This window comes from Chelonia mydas, chromosome 6 (assembly GCF_015237465.2).
Source record: "Chelonia mydas isolate rCheMyd1 chromosome 6, rCheMyd1.pri.v2, whole genome shotgun sequence".
Taxonomy (NCBI): Eukaryota; Metazoa; Chordata; order Testudines; family Cheloniidae; genus Chelonia; species Chelonia mydas.
This window is the reverse complement of record NC_051246.2, coordinates 72458861-72477820: the sequence shown is the minus strand read 5'-3', so window position 1 is coordinate 72477820 and position 18960 is coordinate 72458861. Positions and strand designations below refer to the sequence as shown.

The following is an 18960-nucleotide window of genomic DNA, read 5'->3' as shown; positions in this document are numbered from 1 at the left end:
GTAGTTTTATTGAAACATCAGAAGGGTTTTTTTTTCTGTATGCTATGAACAGCATTAAGGATTTGTTTTTCATTATATGAACTGTTAACTAGTTAAGCGTGTGATACTTAGTACAGTACAGGCTAATTTATACTACATTGAAAGTATCCAGAGTAACGACGATACTCTGTGGTGTTAGGGAAGGTCAGAGTTAAGGCTGTTTAGAGCAGTGGTTCTCAAAGCTGGTCCGCCGCTTGTTCAGTGAAAGCCCCTGGAACGCTGGACCGGTTTGTTTACCTGCCGCGTCCGCATGTTTGGCCGAATGTGGCTCCCACTGGCCGCGGTTTGCCGCTCCAGGCCAATGGTGGCCGAGGGAAGCGACGAGGGCCAAGGGACGTGCTGGCAGCCCTTCCAGCAGCCCCCATTGCCCTGCGGCTTTCCCTGAACAAGCGGCGAACTGGCTTTGAGAACCACTGGTTTAGAGTACCTTAACTATATCATTGATACATCTCAACATCTGTTGTTTGGGGTTTTAAACACTACCTTCACGTTCATGGCTTTCCAATATCAATGGTATTTAATGGAACCCCCCTAGATTATATATACTGATTTACAATCTTAACTATAATTTACTGAAGATTTTTGTATTGATTACAAAAGTAATTATTCTTAATAACAACCGTTAGTCCTTATCTAAACATATGTACAGCTAAGAAAATGTCTTGCCAACTGCAGAGCCTCATGCAGAATCAGGGACGAAGTATGTAATCTGTGCTTTAAGAAAAGAAAGTTATATTCTATTCTCCAGGGGCAAATCTTGAATTCTATAATATTTCTTATATGGTACCTATCACCATGGTATGGTATCTGAGCACTTCGCTCCGTCAAAACTCTCTGAAGTCAATGGGAAATTTGCTCAAGTACAACCTAAGTAAAAACGTCAGGTTGTACTCTCATATGTACAGCTAGCTGAATGTTTTGATGTTTGTGTGGTCATGAAGCTGCAGTGCTCTAGATCTTTACTTATTAAAAGGTGATTTTATAAACCCACTCTCATGATTGAACCCATTCAGTTATAATATAAAAACAACAGGATACATTCTGTCCTCATTTCGGGCCTGATCCTGCACCAGTGAAAAGAAAAGGAGTACTAGTGGCACCTTAGAGACTAACCAATTTATTTGAGCATAAGCTTTCGTGAGCTACAGCTCACTTCTCACGAAAGCTTATGCTCAAATAAATTGGTTAGTCTCTAAGGTGCCACTAGTACTCCTTTTCTTTTTGCGAATACAAGGCTGCTACTCTGAAACCTGCACCAGTGAAGTCAGTGGGAGTTAGATCGCTGACTTTCAGTGGAAGCAGGATCGAGCCCTTGAGCCCTAATCCTGAAACAAGCTCTGCATCATGACACTTGCACCTCTAAAGAGCCCTACTGACGTCAGTGGGGCTTTGTCCAAGGTGTCAGTGCTTACTTTGCTATCTAGTCAATTTCAAGCCTCAGTTCAAAGTATTTTTGCGTATTACACACACGCCTTTGTAGTCGTGTCCCCCCTCCCTCCCAGTTTGGAGACTTCACAGTCACAGTTTCCCGTGTTTTAAATATTTTCTCAACCCAGTTGCGCTATGAAAGCCCCACCCAGACAGGGGGGCAATCGGCCTGACTCTCCGGGACGGCAGCAAACGTGTCTGCGCTCAGAGCGCTGCCAGATGCCCTGAGACACCAGCCCGCACTGGAAAACGGAGAAGAACATACTTCTCCGCAATCCCAGTCGGCCCCAGTCACCCGGGAGCCACGAGCTGCAGCGCACCGGCGGCCCGGGGCGCCGAGGGGCCGTGGCGGCAGGCGCGAGGCTGCGGTGACAGACACCCCCGCCCCACGGGTGACACCGCGTCCCAGCAGCCCCCCACAGGCACGTGCACCCGGCCCAGGCCCCGCCCCCTCTGCCAGTGGCTGCGGAGGCCCCGCCCCGGAGGGCGGGGCGGCGCGGGGCGCATGCTCGGTGCCCTTTGTGTCCAGGGCGGTCGGGCGGCGCGGGGGAGGCCGAGCCGCTCTCAGTGCCGCACCGTCCGCGGGCCCCTCAGCGCGGCGGAGTCGGCCCCGCCATGGTGAAGAAGCGGAAAGGCCGGGTCCTCATCGACTCCGACACCGAGGACAGCGGCAGCGAGGAGAACCTGGACCAGGTACGCAGCTGAGCGGGAGGCAGGGCCGGGGCCTGGGCTCGGGCTCGCTGTTCGGGGCACACGGCTGGGCGCCACTGTCCCCCCGCCGGGGCCGGCCGGAGCTCGCTCCGCCCTGCTGGGGGAGGCCTCGGACCCTCCTCCCCTTGCGGGGATGGGGTCCCGATTGGGCTCCGGGGCCGCGGGAGAGGCCCCGGGCATAGCGCATGTGGGGGGAGGGAGGCAGCGGGTGCTGGTAGAGAGTAGCCCGGCACTTGCGGGTGGCATGGGGTGAAATTGGCGTGGGGTGGTGGGGCCCCCTGCGGGAGGCGGGGGGTGACAACAGAAGCTCTAGAGCCCTGGATACAGGTGTTAATTATGGTACACCCCCCTGGGGATATAAGAATCCATGGAAACTTTGGCATCAATTTGGACTAGAATGTGGGGCAGAGGGTAAATGTCTGTGCTGTAGAATGGTGGCTACTTTCATCCAGGCCTTGGAAAGAGCTCTTTCATAGCTAGTCTTACTTGCTAGGAAAAAGTGTTAGTGTGTTCTGTTTTAAAGATGAAGGTCTGAGGGTCAGGTAGGCTGTTAAAAGTTGGAGGAATTTTGACGCTCTAAAATGCTTTCATCCCCTGGACTTAGTTCCTGTTGCTGGCTCCATGGGAAAAGTGTCACTCAGTTGCTGATGCTTGTCAGATTGAGGGTTCAGGTGGCCTATGCCTGTAGGTACACCAAAAACTGCAGGAATAAGTGGAATATACTTAAAAGAACAGTTAGTTTTCTCATGGTGTTTCAGATGCTAGGAGACCAATTAGGGGAAGATAAATATAATCAGGTCCCCTCTCTCTCCAGACCCTCTAGCACCGTATGTCCGTAGAGGGTCAAGATGGGCTACTGTGGGAATTATTAATACACATTCATTAGTTTCCACTGAGCCTCAGTGGCTGAACCTGGGGAGCTCAATTGGTGGGACATTACTTGAGGTTATGAGCCCAGAAATAGTAATGAGGTAGAGTGTCTGCACATCTCAAGAGGAATCCAAAAGAAAAATACTATATCTGGCATTAATTGAAGTGCATGAGAGCTTCAAAAAGGGCATGGAAGTTAGACTCCACTTCTTTTGCCCTGTGGAGTGGACTTTGTTCAAAAGACATCCCATCTTTTTAATTTTCCTGTAATCTTAACAGTCACTGGTGATGTGATATATTTCTGTACAGTATATATTATAACTCACATAAGGAGGTTCATCCAGTTGGGTATCTTGGTTAAATATTCTTAAGCATACATATATCTGAAGCGGATGCAGGTACTGGTCCATTAACTGGTAACTTCATAGGAGAAGCTTTTGTAGTGTTGGGAAATAATACAAATTTAAACAAACTTTTGTTGTTTGGCATTTCGGTAGAAAGATGAAGAATGAACATCGCCTGGAGACTGAATTTGTCTATGACCCATAGAGGTGGCTCCTTCAGGAAAGGTTGAGAAATAGTAGTGGAGCAGTGATAGGAAAACTTGCACAGATGCTATGGTTTTATCTCTGTTCTTTGCATGAATAATGAACTTCAGTCTCTAGAGCTTTCAGCTCTTCACCATCACTAAATTCATACTAATTTCACAGTGTTAAACAGCCTGAGAATGACCACAAGCCAGGGCTAGAGCAGGCTGGCATAGGCCAGAGAATCATTGTGCGTGAGGGGAGCTTGTGGATCCCCTTCCCCCATACACTACAAACATGTGTTCACAGTTGTGGGTGAAGTAGTCGATGGCTCCATCAAAGCTACCCATCTACTCCTACTGTTCCACAGAGGCCTTTGAGACAACCATATTAGCCGCTCACGTGTATTGGACTTCAGGCTCAGGTAGCAGAGATGCAGTTTTATCTTCTGTGGCTCCACTGGGAAAGCATATGCTAAATAGGGCCCTGACTGGTGCCTCCCCTCTAGCCTTGCAGCATATAGTCTTTTGGTAAATTGGAGAAGAAGGAACCCTTCAGAATAGTTACTCAGAAAAGAAAAAAAAACCCCAAAACATTTAGGACAGAAGAAGGAAAATGGTCAAGAATAAAAGGACAATGGTGACAGTGTGAGGGGATACACAGGGAGGTGGGGTGAGGGATGCTATTCAGCCATTTCTGTGCAAGTGGTTAGGAGTTCCAACAAAAAAGATCAGGAACCACTGCTTCAGAAAAATTACAATCTTATATAAACTTAATCTTCTGATGTTACATGCCTTTGTTTCAGAGAGAGGCTTGAAAAAACCACTTGCCAGTGGACGCTTTCTTGGCAAGTGTGCTGACCTAAGCCATCAATTTCTGCAGAATTTACATGCATTTAAAAACTGAAGTTCCAAATCATATGGTTGTGAGGTAAACCTTCCATTTGTGGAAACTATTTGTAAACCAGTTTAGTGTTATCTTCCCAAGACTGCAAAAGTTCCCATGTGGTGATGCTGCTACTGATAGCTTAAGTTCAGCAGCAGCAGTGAAGGATTTTAGAGAATCTGCTGTTCAGAACGATGCAGGCAACATCTAAACTCTAGAGTCATGTCAATTTCATGTGGTTGTTTGTGCTCCTTGAAAGAGGTAGGAATGGAGCCAGGGAGTGGAATTATTCATGGTGGGAGAGTCCAGAAATAAGGTAAGGTTAGAGAAGTTGTGACTCTTTACATCCTTACAGCAAACAGAAGACAAAAAGCTCCTCTTCCTTTTAACAGCTAGGGAGGGTTGACACTTCTGGTTTATCACAGTGGTTTTCAAAGCTGGTCCGCTGCTTGTTCAGGGAAAGCCCCTGGTGGGCCAGGCCAGTTTGTTTACCTGCCGCGTCCGCAGGTTCGGCTGATCGCGGCTCCCACTGGTCGCTGTTCCAGGCCAATGGGGGCTGCGGGAAGCGGCGCGGACCGAGGGATGTGCTGGCTGCCCTTCCCGCAGCCCCCATTGGCCTGGAGCGGCGAACCACAGCCAGTGGGAGCTACGATCGGCCGAACCTGCAGATGCAGCAGGTAAACAAACTGGCCCGGCCCACTAGGGGCGTTCCCTGAACAAGTGGCGGACCAGCTTTGAGAACCACTGGTTTATCAGACACAAACTAGCCAAAGGCTGTTGCAGAACATAGAATCCCAGCACCCAGCTCCACCTAGCTGAGGTAGTAGGAGTTTATTTTATTGCCCCTGGACCTATTAGTGGAGCCCTTGATTCTTGACAGTTGATATTTACTTTTGGCTAATATTTACTCCTCTTGATAATAAATTTTTATTTTCATTCCCAGTTTTTGAAAGTGCTTATTAGAACTTTGAGTTGTGGGAGCATGACTCTGCTAATTTACAATCTTCCAGCCTGAGGCCTGCCATATGAATGTGTTTATACAAAGATTTAGTGTGTCATTTTATTGTAGTTATGGGATGTGAAGAGGGATTGAATGGACCAGTTAGGATTCTGAATCGTGTATGTCTTAATGTCTTTGCAACTTTAAAATAACTTACTTTAAAAGTATATAACTACTAACATACTTCAAAAAATGAGATTACTTAGGAATTACCTGATTAGTTAGAGGCAGTTGGCCTTTGGATCATGCAACAATGCACTTAAAGTGTCTGTAACGCACCTTGCCATGTGGCATCACCAAAAGGTAATCTGTCTCTGAAAGTAATCAGTCTTGATGCTGTGTCTCTTTACAAAGTAAACAGTAATAATGATACCTAGCACTTATGGCTTGTCATCTTCAAAATTTTTTTCCAGAATTGATCTGTTTTTATTTTCATGTAATGCAAACGCAAACTTGATGATTGACGCTGACTGAGAGACCTACTGTTTTTGGAAAGTTCTTGGATACTATAGAGAGGTGTACAAATATAAAAGCATGGATTAGCAGATCCAGTTATGTGTCTTTAAAATAAGTGTAAACTATTTTTTGTACTAGGAGCTCCTGTCTTTGGCCAAACGGAAACGCAGCGACTCTGAGGAGAAAGAGCCACCTGTTAGCAAACCAACAGCTTCTTCAGACTCTGAGACCTCAGACAGTGATGATGAGGTAAGTTTGACACGGTATATCTGAGTTGCTACAGCTTTTGTCTTGAGAGTTCTGACATTATTAGCAGTGATAATATTTTTATTATACAGTATGCTCAGAACCATTGTGTATAGACACACATAAAGTGAGGCTGGCCTCTCTGAGAGGCTTAACTAAGCCTAGAGAAAATAGCTTCAGAAAGAACATTTTTCTTTCTCTTGGAATTCAGCAAATGCAGAATTGTAGTTGTATGCTCGGTACACTGAATATCTTTAGAAAATTCAGCACTTGTTTAATGCTATGAGAAAATGGCTTAAATGGTTTTTGACCTGCGTGCTTAAAACTACTGCTTTCCTCATATGATATTGTCATAGGTGAGATCTGTGGAGGTGCTTGAGAGCCCTTCAGTTTGAGGGACTGCTTGTTTTAGAACTTGAGTATTCTTTGGAGTTGAGGGGCTTGGCGTTAGAACTGCCCTTTGCATTGTTCCTCTCTAACTTCCTCCAGAAAACCTTGTCTGAAATAGCCCAGATTTGATGATCATCAGCATGCTACAGAGCACATCTTTTTACCAGAGCTTTTGAGGAAGTGGGGATGCCTGGGGAGAGCAAGATATTTCTGATGTCTCTTGTTCTAAGGGTTTGGCTGACTATTTCTGTTATACGGTAAGGCCTGGCTGTTGGCTTTGGTTTTTTTGTTTGGTCTTGGTGTTTAGGAATTCTAGAACTGGGGATCGGTGCCTCCTAATTTCATTTTTATTAAAAATTAAAATAAAAATGACCCAGTAAGACACAAAAATTAACAAGCTGTTTGTGCAACTACATGAGTAAAAATATTCTGTTGCAATGTTGGGCTCAAGAGTCTGGCAGTGTTACAGTTAGCTTTACAAACATCTTTCTGCAGGAAGTTTCTTCAGTTCTTCTGTTCTAAGTGGAGTGATGGTTCATTCCACCCTTTAAAAATGGTCACACCAGGAGCTGTGGAATTCTTCTTTCTATAATTGCAAGAAAGAACATTTTGACAATTTGAAAACCACTAGTGTAGACCAATGATAAACAGCCATTCTCCCAAATTTCTAGCACGTAGTAAAGTGTTCTTCCAATAAATATAAACGAGTAGGAAGAATGTGTTTGGCTATAGTTCTCCTGCTGAGACATTTATAGAAAACAAGGATTGAAACAAAACTGTGGTGTTAAGTCTTTAAAGAAGGAGATGATGCTGTGAAGCTTCATTCCAATGACTTTCTATTATATTTAGTACATCTTTGAGATCTACAGATGAAAAATGCTATATCAGAGCTAGGTGGTATTATTAACAAGTACATTATTTTATTTGATGACTGTTGGCTTTTAATCACTTATTTTATGCATTCTGATTTTCTGGCACACAACTGATTTGTTCTAAATGTAGTGTACATCTTAGGGATGTGAAAAATTCAGTTCCTCGTCATTGACTGTCTTGTCACTTTGCGCAAGTATTTATATGCAGGTTTTTGACTCTGAATAAATACAGATAAAAAAAACCTGTCCATACATATTCTGAAGTTTAATTTAGGATTTGATTGCATCACGATTCAGTCGTCAAACCTCCATATTCACTGTGCACAAAATATGAAAATAAATGGGTTTGTAAATTGCAGGAAAAATAAAGCAAAGTGTTCAGTTTTCACCCACACTGAATTTTAAGATGAAGTACATATTTCTGCTCCATCATGTGCTATTCATGCACCTTGATCATTGCAGTAGATTTTTTCCATAAGTGAAGACTCCGACATAAAATATCTTGTATGCAACAGAGGGGAGTCGTCTTAGCAAGAAGGTAACCATGGAAAATCTTCTTTCTTTCATTATGGCTAAATTCTGCTGTGTTTGGTGCTCTTGACATGGTAGGGTTTGCAAGGAGGGAGGGACAGGGCCATGACTGTTCTCCTTCAGTCAATTATCCAGTTGCTTATATACTCCATCCCCAGATTTGTAAACTAGCCCAGTGTTTCTGCTGAGAGTCAGCAGTACGCTATTAGAAAAGGAGTACTTGTGGCACCTTAGAGACTAACAAATTTATTTGAGCATAAGCTAAGGTGCCAGAAGTACTCCTTTTCTTTTTGCGAATACAGACTAACGCGGCTGCTACTCTGAAACCTGTCAGTACGCTATTGTCACCTCTATTCTTGCGGCTCCTCTGGGGCTTCCTCTGCTTTGGTGAGAAGTGTGCTTCTAAGTAAATGATCGGCAGCAGACATAATTATAATATTCAGCAACTCATTGGCCTCTTAAGTGAAATGCAGCAGCACCTCTGCTATATCGTATCTTGTGAGGTGGAAATGGGGGGAAGGAAGCTAGCTATCCGTCATGTTCTACTTCATTCCCTCTCTCTGCTTTTTTCCCTGCTGAACAGCCATGTGGAAGCAGGGCAGAGTTTAATGTTAAAAGAAAAAAATTCATAAAGAAATTGCATGGTTGTTGCAGGTCTTTAACATCTGTGACACTAAGTGGAACACTTAGAAGGATGCTGAGAGCATGGAATACACCGATAAACACCTTGCTAGTCATCTGTCAAATCTCACTATCCCAAGATCTCACAAGATCGTTGGTCGTTAGTATTCATAATAGCTGCTAGTGGGTTTTGAGACGAATATACTTTAGCTGTTTGATCAGTCTATAGTACTTGTATACATTTCAAAAACTCTGGAAGTGATGGAGCCTCCCCCATAAACTGATGAGCAAAGGATATTTAAACATAGGAAGAGAATGTACTGCACAGCACTAAGTAACTGTCAATTGTGGAGAACTGTATCGAGAGGATGAAAGAGGGAACATAGAAATCAAGAGCTGGAAAAATAAAAAGTTGTTGACAGATCAGAGGATAAAGTCTATAACTGAGTATCAAGAGAATTAATTCAGAAATCTGTGGTGTCCATGCATTCTAGGAATGGCAGGCTAACTGGATGAAAAAGGGTACTTGCTGAAGGAGAACAAAGTCAAATTTGATTTGTAACCATTGATTGCAGGCAGGGAGGATGGGAGTTGATATGTGCCAAAAGGAATAACAGGTGCAGTCTGAGGTATATATGTGACTACGTTCAGGTCTGACACGGTCTCCTAATAATACTTAATTAGTAGGGCTGTCAAGCGATTAAAAAAATTAATTGTGATTAATCGCGCGATTAAACAATAATGGAATACAGTTTATTTAAATATTTTTGGATGTTTTCTACATTTTCAAATATATTGATTTCAATTACAACACAGAATACAAAGTGTATAGTGCTCACTTTTTATATTTTTTATTACAAATATTTGCAGTGTAAACAATAGAAATACTATTTTTCAATTCACATCATACAAGTACTATAGTGCAATCTCTTTATCATCAAAGTTGATCTTACAAATATAGAATTATATACAAAAAATAACTGCATTGAAAAACAAAACAATGTAAAACTTCAGAGCCTACAAGTCCACTCAGTCCTACTGCAGCCAATCGCTTGAACAAACAAACTTGGTTACAATTTGCAGGAGATAATGCTGCCCGCTTCTTGTTTACAGTGTCACTTGAAAGTGAGAACAGGTGTTTGCATGGCACTGTTGTAGCCGGTATCGCAAGATATTTATGTGCCAGAATTGCTAAAGATTCATATGTCCCTTCATCTTCAACCACCATTCCATAGGACATGTGTCCATTCTGATGATGGGTTCTGCTCAATAACGATCCAAAGCAGAGTGGACCGACGCATGTTCATTTTCATCAACCTTCTGCTGGTGGCATCTGACTCAGATGATTTCCCTTTTTATTGGTCTAGTTCTGTAATTTCTGTATCTGAATGTTGCTCTTTTAAGACTTCTGAAAGCATGCTCCACACCTCGTCCCTCTCCGATTTTGGAAGGTACTTCTGATTCTTAAACCTTATGTCGAGTGCTGTAGCTATTTTTAGAAATCTCACATTGATATCATCTTTGCGTTTTGTCAAATCTGCTGCGAAAGTGTTCTTAAAACAAACTTGTGCTGGGTCATCATCCGAGACTGCTATAATATGAAATATATGGCAGAATGCGGGTAAAACAGAGCTGAAGATATACAGTCCTCCCACAAGGAGTTCAGTCACAAATTTAATTAACGCAATATTTTTTAACGAGCATCATCAGCATGGAAGCATATCCTCTGGAATGGTGGCCAAAGCATGAAGGGGCATATGAATGTTTAGCATATCTGGCACGTAAATAAATACCTTGCAATGCTGGCTACAAAAACGCTATGCGAACACCTATTCTCACTTTCAGGTGACAATGTAAATAAGAAGCAGACAGCAGCATCTCCTGTAAATGTAAAAACCTTGTTTGTCTTAGCGATTGGCTGAACAAGAAGTATTGCCTTCCTCTGTAGCATGGGGCACAGGTCACTTGCTGGAAGATTCTCTGCTCCTTGAAGTCTTTAAACCATGATTTGAGGACTTCAATAGCTTAGACGTAGGTGAGAGGTTTTTCGCAGGAGTGGTGGGTGAAATTCTGTGGCCTGCGTTGTGCAGGAGGTCAGACTAGATGATCATAATGGTCCCTTCTGACCTAAACATCTATGAATCTATAAGTAGGACTGAGTGGACTTGTAGGCTCTAAAGTTTTACATTGTTTTGTTTTTGAGAGCAGTTTTGTAACACAAACGTAGGGTTTTTTTTCCTAAGTTGCACTTTCATGATAAAGAGGTTGCGCTACAGTACATGTATAAGGTGAATTGAAAAACACTATTTTGTTTTTTTTTTCATTTTTACAGTTCAGGTATTTGTAATAAAAATAATATAAGGTGAGCCCTGTATACTTTTGTATTCTGTGTTGTAATAGAAATCAATATATTTGAAAATGTAAAAAAAAATCCAAAAATAGTTAATAAATTTCAATTGGTATTCTATGATTTAACAGTGCAATTAATCACAATTAATTTTTGAGTTAATTGCATGAGTTACCTGTGATTGACAGCCCTATTAATTAGGCAGTAGTTTTGTGTCCCCTCTCTTTTTAAAATAGCCTGGGGGAATGGTTTTGAGTGCAAGATCTCATTCATGCAAAAGGATATCTGTTATACCACAAGGAGTTTCCGTTTAATGGACTGGTTGCTTAAATAATGTCAGTGGACCCTGACTGGCGTGGTCATGGGGATGAAGTTAATGTAATGGCATGGTGTCAAGATACAAAAATTTTAAAACTCTTACCCCTTTTGGAGATAAAGGAACCTTCTTTCATATCAAGTGGGAATTCTCAAAAGCACAAGACTACTGGCAGTTAATGATGGACCAGAGCACATGAACACAGTATATGTTTACTGAATGATCGTTGACCCTTCTTGTTGGTTGGTCAGCTGTGACTGGGTGATGAGTGGTTAGGGATGATGAAGAAACCTAATATAAAAATATACTGTATAATAGAAGGTAAAAGGAATTTGTGCAACTACAGGGACACAATGTTAATCTTTTTGCACCATGTCCTAGGTGCCCTCCATACACACTTTCAGACTTTAAGGTCAGAAGGGACCATCATGATCCTCTAGTCTGACCTCCTGCACATTGCAGGCCACAGAACCTCATCGACCCACCCCCTTACAAGAAGGTACAGTCCTGCCCCAGGAAGCTTATAATTTAAGCATATTAACAAGCTGAGAAGGATGTTAAGAGAATGCTGAAGTTGAGCCTTTTAAGTATAGAAGTCAAACTAAATTTATAGTTCCCATTGCAGCGGTTACTGTGTCTCTTATGTATGTGGAAATATTTTGTATTACTGCATATGGTGTTTCATGCATTAATCTTGGGGCAAGAAAAGCTGCAATTACTTGCACCTCTGATACTTGTCTGTTCTGTGTATTCCTGGTAGGGGTTGAGGGTGAGGACTTTTTCGCAGGACTCTGTTTCTCTACCTCTTTCCCTTAGTGGAATCTAAAATATGCTTCTTGAATAAACTTGATTTGGAAACAAATCAATCGCTTTTGCCTGTTTAATAGTGGGAGACTAAAGCTAAAACACTGAATAAGCAATGTCCAGCTATATCGGTAAACTTGTTTTTCTGAGTAAAAGCCCTCACGTCTCAGATTTGCTGTTAAATATTACAAAACTATGATTTTAGAGTTTGGGGACCTTCCTGTGACTTAAAACTGTTTTGTCCTATCAATATGAGCCATCTGTTAGCAGCTGGTAAAAATCTGGGTGATTTTCATGTGACTGACTGTTAAGTCTGATGGGATGAATGCACGGCTTGCCATTTGCCTCAGTTTTCTTGTAGCACTGATTTGTCTTCCAGCTGTCTGTATATTGGGATGCTTCTCAAAACTGTATTTCTTACACTGTGGTGTGGTACTGATTATTTTTGAGGATAGTGGGTGGGGTCTTCCAGTGTCTTGTCTCATGTTTCTGTCCTTTCCTTTTACTTTTCAGTGGACTGTTGGAGGTTCTAAAAACAAAAAGAAGGGAAAAGCTGGCAAAGTAGAGAAGAAGGGAGCTATGAAGAAACAGATGAACAAAGCTGCCTCCTCAGGCAGCTCAGACAAAGACAGCTCAGCTGAGAGTTCAGCACCTGAAGAGGGTAAGAAAACACTCCTTGTGCACTAGCTGCCAGGGCTACTCAGAATGAAGCTACCTCATTTTATGTGCTATTCAGTATGTCAGTGATACCCCAAATCATCTTCAGAATACTTGTGTTACCCTCCTAGTAATCTGGATGGTTTTGTCAAATAATTTTTAGACTTGTGGTAGCTCGGAGCTGACCTCAAACTGCATGTAGTTGACTACAGTATTGCTGAAAGCACCTATTAAAAATACTAAATAGTACTTTAACAGAAAAATGTTAAACCTATCTCAGTCTCTGTTAGAAATTAAAGATGGGGAGGGGAGAGTTTTTAGGCCCTCTAGTTTGTTCCTCCCCTTTAGGGCCCATGATCTTTTATTCCCATGGATGTTCCTCCTCATTTCCTGCCCACACTCCCATAAACTTTTCCTTTGGCTGTTATTGCAGGTACTGTGCTGTATGGGGAATACTTAATTATGTATTCATATAAGACTGCTCATTATCCTATACACTGTATCAAAATTCTATACTATGTGTTGCTGAAATTGTAGAAGAAAAATCAAGTGTAACTTTGTTTATAGTAAAAATGTCAGGCAGGTACCTGGGAGTGGAATAGATCTAGGAAGATGTTAGACCCATTGTTTATCTATTCCATTATTCTGTCTTGAACAATGGCTGGTAACAGATATTTCAGAGGAAGGTGCTGTAATCCATGTTAATGCAAAGAAAAACTTTCAATGACAGTTCTTGTTGCATCCCGGCACATCTTGTTGTATCCAGACACATCCCACATCTCTAATTAAAATAAATTTAAGGGAAAACTCGCCCATATTCTACACCACTTTCATAATGCCAACCGTGGTGGTAACATTCTGACAAGTTTAAGGGTTGTTACTTCCATTTCCAACAAATACTGAAAAACAATATGTTCCAGCTTTATCAAACTCACTCTAACTGAAAAACTTAACAGTGACCACAGCAATGTTAAGGCAGAATAATTTCCTAAGTGAATGAACTGTGTGACAGTTAGATATGCCAATCTGCTGATATAAAAGCATATGAGTTTATTTAAGGATTTGTGCTAGATTGCAAGTTTGAAGTTGGGGGATGTAGGGCCATATGAAATCTCCATTAATGAGAACTCAGACAGAATCGTGGAATCAAAATAATACAGAATCCAGGCTCTCCCCGGCATTAGGACCGCAGTGGCAGGTGGGCAGTGCAGGCTACACAGCTGAGCTAACTGCAGCCCCGGAGGTAAGAGACCAGTGGATGCTGGGACGGGGGCACAGGGGCTAGGGTGTGGGGAGGGACACGCAGGGCGCTAGGGCCACCCGTGAGTGCAAGGGCTAGGGGAGAAGGGCCAGCATCTGGGATTTAAATGAAGCTTTTGAGAACTCAGTTCCTTGCTGTGTTAGTTTCACAGGAGTTGCAGCTCTCCGGCAAACTCCAGCAATGCAACAAAACATTGATCAGTACAGCAAGCTACCACCTCTCACCCACCCCTCACCAGAACTGTATAAACAATGGCTGGTATTTCTGTGCAGCACTGAGAATGAACCTGTCCCAGATGCACTGTATCTTTGCACTTACTGGAAGGTTATGAAGGGACGAGCGCCTAAAATAGCAGAGATTGTCCTACCCTTATGTCTTTTTCTCTGTCAGCTCTGTAGACACATAAAGAAGCTTTAGTAAATATAAAAATCTACTTACAGCCAAGAGGGAATCACTTTCTGAAGAAAACACTACGAGGCTAACCATGTTGTATCACAGTGGAGATGTCTGCCAGAGATGGCAAAAATGACATTCAAGTTTGTCAATTTGTAATGCGACTCAGCAATAAACTGATATGATAGTTCAAAATTATTTAATCACATTCAAAATGAATTTAAGCATTCCTTCAGAATATAAGAAGTTTGAAAGTACTGAGTTTAATTTAAAATGGCAACTGCTCCAAGGATGAAATATTTATGCTTTGTGCATTTTAAAAATTTTTTAATTATTCAAATATGAATTCAGTTGAATTGACACTGTAAGAGCTCTTACTTCTGTGGGCTTGTGTTACTGTTCAGCAGTGTCAGTTTGGTCACATTACTGAGCACAACTTTAAAAAGTGATTTAAAATGTGTTACTGTATATCTGCAGGATGTTTTGTTTAAATGGTAGGACTGTTTTTGTAAAATCAGTTTTTCCCATTGCAGTCCAAATCTGAACATTTTTATGCATTTACGGTAAGGCGACTTAATTGTCAATATATCAAACAATTTTGATTTAAAAAACCCCATAAAGACGGATTTTTTTTTTAAATGGGGGGGGAAAAACAATCAGAAAATAATAAATCTGAAAATCCACAATAATAAAATGGGTTTCATAGGGCCCTAGGGCTGTATTGCTTTTTAGTATCTGTTGGGAATGGGGTCAGGAATCCAAGATTCTATCCGTGACTCTGGGAGGGCAATATGGTGTATTGGTTAAAATAACAATGTGGAACAATCAATCTGTGGTGCAATATGGCTGGGTAATATTTGGGTGGTCATATCAGAGGCCTGGGCTCTGTATTCAGCAGTGCCTGAAGCTAATTTGTTTGTAAAGTGTTGGTGGGGAGGTACTGGCAGTTTTAATTGCCTTCTTGGGTTGCCTAGCAATAAGGGTGGTGAAGGGTATGGAACTATAAACTACCATCAGTTGAGTTGAGAGATGAACTTAAGGTCCCCTCAAGGAACTATCCATTAGGGTAGTCTGTCTCAGCTCTAGCCTGTGTTGTAGCTTAGCAATGTTGTCACCTGAAGTCCTATGCAGACAACATTCTGTTGTTTCAACAACTATGGGAATGGTGATGTTGACAGTGCTTAAGCTGTCAGCTTCATGTTAGTGTATTAAAACTAACTTGTTGGAAACTTAATGCCACTTATAAGTAGGTTCTGTGTCCTACTTAGCAGATGTAAAGTAATATATGGGGCAAAAATCAGATCACAGGACTTTAACGTTCTTGTCAAAAGGGATTGAAAAATTCAAAACTGGTAGTCACTTTTGATATCTTATTATTCCGTGTGTGTCAACCTGATCTGCATCAAAACAATGTGAAAAATTCACATACTCTGTCACTCAATATTTTTGTTACTTCTACATTTCAGGAAAAATACATTTTTAACAGTCCTGTCAAAATGAAAACTTCATTGCATCTTTAAGTGGACGTTATGGTGGAACAGTAGTGACACCATAATCTCTTGGAAATTCTGTAAAATCCTTGGACTCCATGATACTTTGAAGATTGTTTTCACACAGAATGCACTACTGAGTATTCCATTTTGAGTTTTTAAATGTATTGTCTTTCAATTTAATTGGCTTTATTCTGATTCCTTATTCCATACTATTGTTACTAGCATAGTGGAGAACTAATACAGATGCCATATTCCACATCCCTTGTTGGTAGGGCCAAGCTGGAGTACTTAGTTTTACTGCAGCATAACGTAACTGTCCCATGGTTTCATTTCAGGTGAAGTGTCTGATTCTGAGAGCAACAGCTCCTCCTCCAGCTCAGATTCAGATTCATCATCTGAAGATGAGGAGTTCCATGATGGCTATGGGGAGGACCTGATGGGAGATGAGGAGGACAGAGCTCGGCTGGAACAGATGACAGAGAAGGAGAGGGAACAGGAGCTGTTTAACCGGATAGAGAAGAGGGAAGTGCTGAAGAGAAGGTAAGTTTATGAATTAAGAACATAAGAATGGCCATAATGGGTCAGACCACTTGTCCATCTAACCCAGGATTGCATCTTCTGACAGTGGCCTGTGCCAGATGCTTCAAAGGGAATGAACAGAACAGGGCAGCTATCAAATGATACATCCCCTGTCATCCATTCGCAGCTTCTGGCAGTTGGAGGTTTAGAGACACCGAGAGCATAGGGTTGTGTCCTGGCCCATCTTGGTTAATAGCCATTGATGGACTTATCCTCCATGAACTTCTTTAGTTCTTTTTTAAACCCACATATACTTTTTCCCTTCACAACATCGTCTGGCAATGAGTTCTACAGGTTGACTGTTTGTTGTGTGAAGAAGTGTTTGCTTTGGTTTGTTTTAAACCTGCTGCCTATTAATTTCATTGGGTGACCCCTAGTTCTAGTATTATGTGAAGGGGTAAATAACACTTCCCTATTCACTTGTTCTACACCATTCATGCTTTTATAGACCTCTGTTATATCCCTGCTTAGTTGTCTCTTTGCTAAGATGAACAGACCCAGTCTTTTTAATCTCTCTTCGTATGGAAGCTGTTCCATACCCTTAATCATCTTTGTTGCCTTCTCTGTGTCTTTTCCAATTCTAATATCTTTTTTTTTTTTTTTTTGAGATGGGGCGACCAGAACTGCATGCAGTAGTCAAGGCGTGGGCGTACCATACATTTATCTAGTGGCCTTATATTTTCTGTCTTTTCTATCCATTTACTAATGGTTCCTAACATTCTGTTAGCTTTTTTGACTGCTACTCAGCAGATGTTTTTCAGAGAACTATCCGTGATGACTCCAGTATCTCTTTCTTGAGTGGTAACAGCTAATTTAGACCTCATAATTTCTTATGTATAGTTGGGATTATGTTTTCAACATGCACTATTTTTGCTTTTACCAGCATTGAATTTCATCTGCCATTTTGTTGCCCAGTCATCCAGTTCTGTGAGATCCCTTTGTAACTCGTAGTTAAATCCAAAGCTGACTGCAATCTCAAGTAATTTTGTATCATCTTCAAACTTTGCCACCTTTTTCCATATCATTTATTATGAATATGTTGAACAGCACTGGTCCCAGTACAGATCCTTGAGGGACCCTGCTATTTACCTCTCTCCACTGTGAAAACTGAGCATGCATTCCTACCCTTTGTTTCCTGTCTTCTAACCAGCTACTGACTCATGAGAAGACCATGTGACATTACTCAGGGTACAATCTGGACTGCTGAACAGCTGTGTCCTCTCAATTCTCCAACCTTAGGTGCATTTTACGCTGCTTTGCTGTGAGAGCAACCACTCTTGGCCTGCTCACACACGGCCTCTAGCAAGTAAATTACTGCCAGCTGAGTTATGAGAGTGCTCTAGCCATTCACTCCTGAATTATATTGCATAGTTACACCAGCAAATTTCCAGTCCCAGATTTGTCCCCAGAATGTACGTCTTATACTACCCAGTTCTTTCCTTCTGGACAATACAAGCTCATAGATAACATCATTTTCTATTAATAAAATGACAGACTATCTCAAATGAAGTTGCCCAAACACTTTAATCCAAATGTACACTGGTTTAGATACAACAATAAAGCAAGTTTATTAACTACAGAAAGATGGATTTTAAGTGATTACATGTAATGAGGTATAAAAGTCAGAAATGGTTACAAAGAAATAAAAGGTAAAATGCAAATTAATACTTAAAAGCTAAGTGAATTTAAAGCAAAAAGGTTTCTCTCACCACATGCTTACAGCAGCCAGGCATATATAGCATTCCCCTTCTTTGAGAATCATCTCCAGCTGGGATTCAGGCGACAGCAAGTCTGTTTGCATGGGAACTTCCAGCTGTTCCACTGTCAGGATATAAATTTCTTGCTCACACCCTTTTTCCTGCTAAAGAATGGCCGCTTAACTAGGTGATGGGTCATTTGATTTTTGTTTATACCTAGCTGAGGCATCAGTTTGGTTTTTGTCTTCAAGGAACTGTTTGTGCCTGCTTTTCTAAACTTGGAATATGTTTCACTAACGTTATACAGTAGACTCTTATAATTTTACATACAGTGTTGCCACACACATTTGACCAGGACAATAATGATCAGCACATCATGAGTTTTCAAATGATACCTCACAAGGCATAATTTGTACAAAATTTCTCAGTCTTGTAAAAAGGGTGAATCTAAACGTACTGACTGTCACATGATCTTATTCCATGATCCCTTACTTTGCTTAAGAGCCTTTGGTGTGGGACTTAGTCAAAACCTTTCTGAAAGTCCAAGTACACTATATCAACTGGATCACCGTTTTCCACGTGATTGTTGACACCATCAAATAATTCTAATAGATTGATGAGGTATGATTTTCCCTTTACAAAAGCTGTGTGTTGACTCTTCCCCAACATGCCGCATTCATCTCTGTGTCTGATAATTCTGTTGTTCACTATAGTTTCAGTTAATTTGCCTTGTGTGTAAATTATTGCAACATTGGTTTTTGTTGTGGTTTAAATGCAAGACAAACAAAGCTTTTAGCAAGCAAGCGGGAAGGTCTGCCGTGTCGGCTTTTTACCCTT

The 18960-nt window shown here is 41.5% G+C and overlaps 1 protein-coding gene across 1 annotated transcript in view; it reads left to right on the top strand.

Annotated features, from left to right (window-relative positions):
- The first annotated feature begins 1954 nt into the window (after positions 1–1954).
- The window catches only part of RTF1 (RTF1 homolog, Paf1/RNA polymerase II complex component), a 55636-nt gene continuing 38630 nt past the window's right edge, over positions 1955–18960 (top strand). Inside the window, exons 1-4 of the mRNA XM_007055775.4 lie at positions 1955–2160; positions 6055–6165; positions 12557–12704; positions 16183–16387. Coding sequence (XP_007055837.1) covers positions 2083–2160; positions 6055–6165; positions 12557–12704; positions 16183–16387 — 542 coding nt within the window. The 5' untranslated portion in view covers positions 1955–2082. The remainder of the gene's footprint in view (positions 2161–6054; positions 6166–12556; positions 12705–16182; positions 16388–18960) is intronic.